The sequence below is a fragment of the Cryptomeria japonica genome, chromosome 5 (genome assembly GCF_030272615.1).
Source record: "Cryptomeria japonica chromosome 5, Sugi_1.0, whole genome shotgun sequence".
In the NCBI taxonomy this organism is placed as follows: Eukaryota; Viridiplantae; Streptophyta; class Pinopsida; order Cupressales; family Cupressaceae; genus Cryptomeria; species Cryptomeria japonica.
Genome location: NC_081409.1, coordinates 97519554 through 97525215, shown reverse-complemented (window position 1 = coordinate 97525215; position 5662 = coordinate 97519554). Strand labels below are relative to the sequence as shown.

Below are 5662 nucleotides of genomic sequence, written 5' to 3'. Positions count from 1 at the left end.
TAGAAAGCGAATGAAACTTGAATAGGAGTCTTAAAAACAAAATCTTAAACACTAAATGTGACAACCTAATGGAAATCAATAAGTCATAAATTTAAAAATTCGATGTTATAACCCTTAAGATTAAAACATGAACCTAAGACTTAAAATTTTGAAACTAAAATATACACCCCAAATTCTAATTTCTAGGCCTTTACCCTTTAACCATAAATTATCAACCTTAACATCAAACACTACTCAAACATTTGAATTATATTGTTAATTTTGAATCAGAAAGTATAACTTATGAATGCTAAATGCTAAATGAAACACAAATCTCTAAATCTCAATGTTGAAGAGTGAATTCTAAAAGATGAACATCAAAGGTGAATCCTAAACTCTAAAAATTGAATCTTGATCTTTACACATTAAATTTCAACCCTTAGACCTTAACACTAAATCTTATACACAAACAAATTGATCTATGCAATAAACAAAAATAATTGAATATATTAAAAAATAAATTTTAAGGTAAGAAGTGAATATGCAATTCTAAAAACTAAACCCTTGATTTCTAAACCCTAAAATGTTAACCTTGAATTCCAAACTCTAAATTTTAAACCTTATGACTAACCTTTGAAACCTAACCAATAGACCTTACAAAATCCAAAATCTTTACTCTTAAAACCTTTTAAACCTTAATTATTTATCAATTTAAGTTATCACTCCCTCCTAATTATACTACTAGAAACTACACCTTGTTGTGCAATGGGTATGCTGAAGATGAGTGAAAGGTCAATTCAGAAACATTTTGGTCTATTTTTGCATATATTTGTGTAGTAAAGGAGGTTCCATGGCTAATATGGTCCTATTGTGTTTGTAATAGGCAGATAGGGACAAAGTGGGAGAGAGAAGGGGATAGAAAGAGGGATAAATAAAGGGGGGAAGAGTGAGGGAGATAGAGAGGAGTAAGGAGATAGAGCTAGGAGATAGAGATAGAGAGGAAGATAGAGATAGAGTTGGAGAAGGATATGGATATGGAGAGGAGGGAGAGAGAGAGAGATAAATAGAGAGGAGATAGAGGGATACATAGGTTTGGAAGCAATAAATATATTGAGATGGAGAGGGAGAGAGATGATGATGGGGAGAGGAAGAGAGATAAATATACAGAGAGAGATAGAGAGAGGTAGAGGTAGAGATAAAGCTAGATATAGAGAGAGATAGAAAGGAACAGATAAAGAGGATGAGAGGATGAGATTAAGATGATATAGAAGAAGAGGGAGAGATAAATACGAGGAATACAGTGAGAGGGAGATATAGAGATATATGTAAAGAGAAAGCGAGATGGAGATATTTGGCAAGGGAAATAGTGTATATATATATGGGTAGAGAGAGACAAAGAGGGAGAGAGGGAGAGAGGGTGCGTTTTAATGGTATCAATTTTTATATAATTTTAAAATTATTTTAAGATAATTTCTTTAATATAATATTCTGGTAGCATTTGGTATGTATTTTAGGTTAAATTTAGTTTCTTAATCTTTATCTTTTTCCATTTATTATTGTTTATACATATTACTCTTGTTCTATCTATATTTGTTTTCATATATTGCCATCATTTATTAGATACTCTGTACTTGAGGCACATAGTTTAAATTTTTATGTAACGCAAATGTTGAGGCACTTGTGTTTTTTATAATTGGAGCATGAATTTGAGCACAGTAAGTTAGATTTTAATAATGAGATTCATTTTCCATTTTACATATCTGACGTTTGAATAAAATCATCTCGAAGACTAGTCAGCATTAGGAGGTAGGTATTTTGCGAGTACTACTTAATTCCACGCGGCTTTCCATACGTTAACATCTTTTTCCTGTCATTTGGATGATTGAGTATCTGGTTTTGGTCAAACAGAAAATGTTGATGCAAACGCAAATCCACTGTGGAGTTGTGCTTCGCTTTGTAATTTGTGTCTGTCTGCTGAGCTTTACTGCTGCAAAATGTCAACCTGAAAGCTGCGGTTCAGTGAGTGTGAGTTACCCTTTCTGGATCAACAATTCTGGTTGTGGATACCCTGGTTTTAATATCGCATGTGAGGTGGATAAAGTTACTGGGATGCTGGCTCCGTTCTTGTATGTCAATGTTGGTAATTATACCGATGGGAAGCTTAAAGGTAATTTTAAAGATGGGTTTCTTTATCCTTATAAGATCATGGAGATCGGTTATATGGGTTACCTTGTCATAGACTCCTTTCGTAACTATGCCTGGACGTGTGGAAACAGCTTTGGGACAACCTACTTCAATCTACCTTCAGATGGGCCTTTCACTATTTCAAACTCCAATAAGTTCGTGGTTGTCGGCTGCAAGACATCCGGTAGCTACATAGTTGAGGGTTGGGGAGAGGTGAAATGTACAGCAATATGTGATCCTCAAACTGATCGACCATACTGCCGCTACGGATGCTGCGAAGTTAACCTTCCAAATAATTTTCCTTCGATAAATTTCACTGGCGGAGGCGAGTTTACTTGGAACAAAACTGATAAGAGGTGTGGTTTCTCCACCATATTCGACCCCTCCACCTTCAAGATCCTCGACAATACAACAAGTCTGTTTTGGGGAAAAGGCACCAAGGCTTCTTATGGTCTCCTCCTTAACTGGGGTATCGGCCTTCAGAATTGTTACATGGCTAAAGGAACTTCCAATTATTCTTGCTCCTTTAACGCAGAATGCAGTGATTCTCCTACCGTAAAAGGGCACGTATGCAAATGCCTTTCTGGATACGAAGGAAATGGTTATATGAACGGCACAGATTGTAAAGGTATAACCTCCGTGTCTTTCATAATTATAACTGTAACTAGTATCATGTGTTCTTTCTCAAATCTCACGGTTTGTAATTAGTATCATGTGTTCTTTCTCAAATCTCACGGTTTCTAATCATAGTGATGATGACTGTTCAGACATAGACGAGTGCAGCGATAAAAAGTTGAATATGTGCGTTGGAGCAGAGGGAGGAGGAATATGCCTGAATTCGATAGGTTCATACAAGTGTTCTTGTGCAAAGGGCTATCAAGGAGATGGCTTTCAAAATGGAACAAGATGCATGCGCACAAGTTCAAATCGCGCTGTTTTTCCTGCAATCATAGGTAAAATATTAAATGCACTACGTTTGTTTCTGTTGTTTAAATTGTTTGCCTTAAAAGATATTCGAAAATAGGTGTAAGATAACTCTTTTTTTTTCAATGTCTGGTCTGGTAAAATACACAGGATCCGTCTCTTCGTTTGTGGTTGTCTGTTTAGCAGCCTCTCTTGTGGTTTGCTGGCTAAAGAAACGTCACTTTAAACTTTTGGAGGCCAAGTATTTCCAGCAGTTGCAGCAACACATAGCTTCTAGAGTGGGTAGAGAAAGCTTGAGAATGTTTTCTGCAAAAGAATTGGCAAGAGCTTCTAATAATTATTCCAAGGAAATGGTGTTGGGAACTGGGGGCTTCGGAACCGTGTTCAAAGGCATTCTATTAGATGGTACCCTTGTGGCCATCAAAAAGTCCAAGCAAGCTTTGAATCTGGAGGATGATCATGAGTTTCTTAATGAAATTGCAATTCTCTCCCAAATAAACCACAGAAACATTGTGAAATTGTTAGGGTGTTGCATCCAAACTAAATTTCCGTTGCTGGTATCTGAATTCGTTCCGAATGGAACATTGTTTGAACGTTTACACTCCAAAAAAGGGTCTTTGCCATGGGCTTCACGTCTGCAGATTGCAATCGAGACAGCGGAGGCTCTGGCATATCTACACTCTGGAGCATCTCAACCCATTTTCCATCGGGATGTAAAATCGTCTAATATTCTTTTGAATGAGAGACTCTCTCCCAAAGTTGCAGACTTTGGGATTTCTCGTCTCATCTCCGCTTCCAATGACACACATCTCACCACTAATATAATGGGCACAAGGGGTTACTTGGATCCTGAGTACTTCCAAACGTATCAACTCACCGACAAAAGCGACGTATACAGTTTTGGTGTAGTCATGGTTGAGCTTCTAACATCTCTGAAACCCATCTCCATAGAAAGGGCCAGCGACGAGTGGAGTTTATCTACTCTTTTTCTCTCCAGACTTAATGATAACCGCCTCACAGAAATCTTGGATAGCAAAATATTGGAGGAGGAAAACCTGAAGCAGATGGAAGATATGGGAAGGTTAGCAAGAGAATGCCTTCATTTGGAAAGGAGGAAAAGACCGTCGATGAAAGAGGTCGTGGAGGAACTTTTATGGGTAAGAGGTGGGACAAGAAAGACAAAATTCAATGACAGTCTAAAGTATGACGATGCAATATTGTTGCAGACCAGAATTTCAAGACAAGCATCACAAACTCCATATGAATTCAGGGGTTACAGTTTTCCATCTGCAATTGGGAGCACGTCGGAGGAACCATTCACTGCACTGATTGAGATGCCTGCCTGTGATGGCAGGTGATGTTTCGCATGCAATATGCATGACCAGCAATATATTTGTAGTTCTATATTTAGAGTTTCTCCATATTAAATGTAAGGAACAAAGAAGTTCAGTTAGTGGTTATTTTAAAAGTAATTCAGTTAATAATTATTTTTAGAAGATAGGATCTGTATAAAGAGATGTTCTCATGCTGTTTTGAAACAATGAGTGTCTCAAGTCAGCACATCTGTGAGAAAGACCTTGTTTGAGGCACCATGCAATTGAGTTGAATGAATAAAAGATTCTTGTTTGTGTTAGAAACAATCTCTTACAATTATCTCTTGCTGTAGATGTTTTTGTTTTCTTTTGTCTATGATTATAAAGTCTTCAATTGGTATAGGAGCTTGGTAGATCGTGTTTCCTAGGTTAAATGGTCGCAGAAGAAAGATCTGAGCAGGTTGAGAAAGATCATCAGATTGTGAGCTGGATAAGATCGTGTGTACGAGAAAAAGTTAAAGATTGAAAACATTTAGAAGAGCTTTGCTTAAAGACAATTGTTTAGCCACTGCCACAAACTTAGATATGATTATACTTAGTTGCATCTATGGAGAAATCTGTCAAGGAAAGACTGTAAGTCAAAGTTGGAAGAAGTAATTTCTGTCGTGAACAAAGCTGCAACTATTCAATGTGTTGCCCTTGTCAAGGAAGGAGTACAATTTGATTGAAAGAAGCCGAAAGAATCACTGTCATACAAAATCCATTGTTGCCTGCAACTGGAAAAAATGTTCACTGCATGTAGAAGGTGCCACCAAGTTGACGAATCACAGAAGATTGTTGGGATAGAAAGAACAGAGGTCTCATTTGATTAATTAAAGAAGCCACTGTTCTCAAGGAAATAGTCATGGAGGAGCTTGCAACCTAGCTGCTATCTAAAGGTAAAGATCCATATGCAGTAAAAGGTGAAATTAATTTGTTTTAATGGGGAAGATTGACCAAAAAAAAGATTAAAAAAATAGAATGCAACTCTAATCTGTGAGAATGATATTTTGAAAGAAGAATTGATGTAAAAAAAAAAGTGTAATTTAGAAATGATAGAAAGGATAAGATAAGTAGGAAAAGATATTTATGAGAAGTTTCTTGAAAATGACATTTTTCAAAAATAATTGGAAAAAGTTAAAAGGAAACAGAAAATTTAAAGTTGTCTGATGAAGTCCAAAGGAAGAATGAAGATTTGGAAAAGTGGTTAAACTTGTTGGAAA

At 36.5% G+C, this 5662-nt stretch overlaps 1 protein-coding gene across 1 annotated transcript; it reads left to right on the top strand.

Moving 5' to 3' along the window:
- Nucleotides 1–1890: 1890 nt before the first annotated feature.
- LOC131067972 (wall-associated receptor kinase 5-like) lies at nt 1891–4714 on the top strand. The gene is made up of 3 exons (XM_058003157.1): nt 1891–2791; nt 2931–3116; nt 3238–4714. The coding sequence occupies exons 1-3, from the start codon at nt 1891–1893 to the stop codon at nt 4443–4445; spliced, it is 2295 nt and encodes a 764-aa protein (XP_057859140.1). The 3' UTR covers nt 4446–4714.
- Nucleotides 4715–5662: the final 948 nt, after the last annotated feature.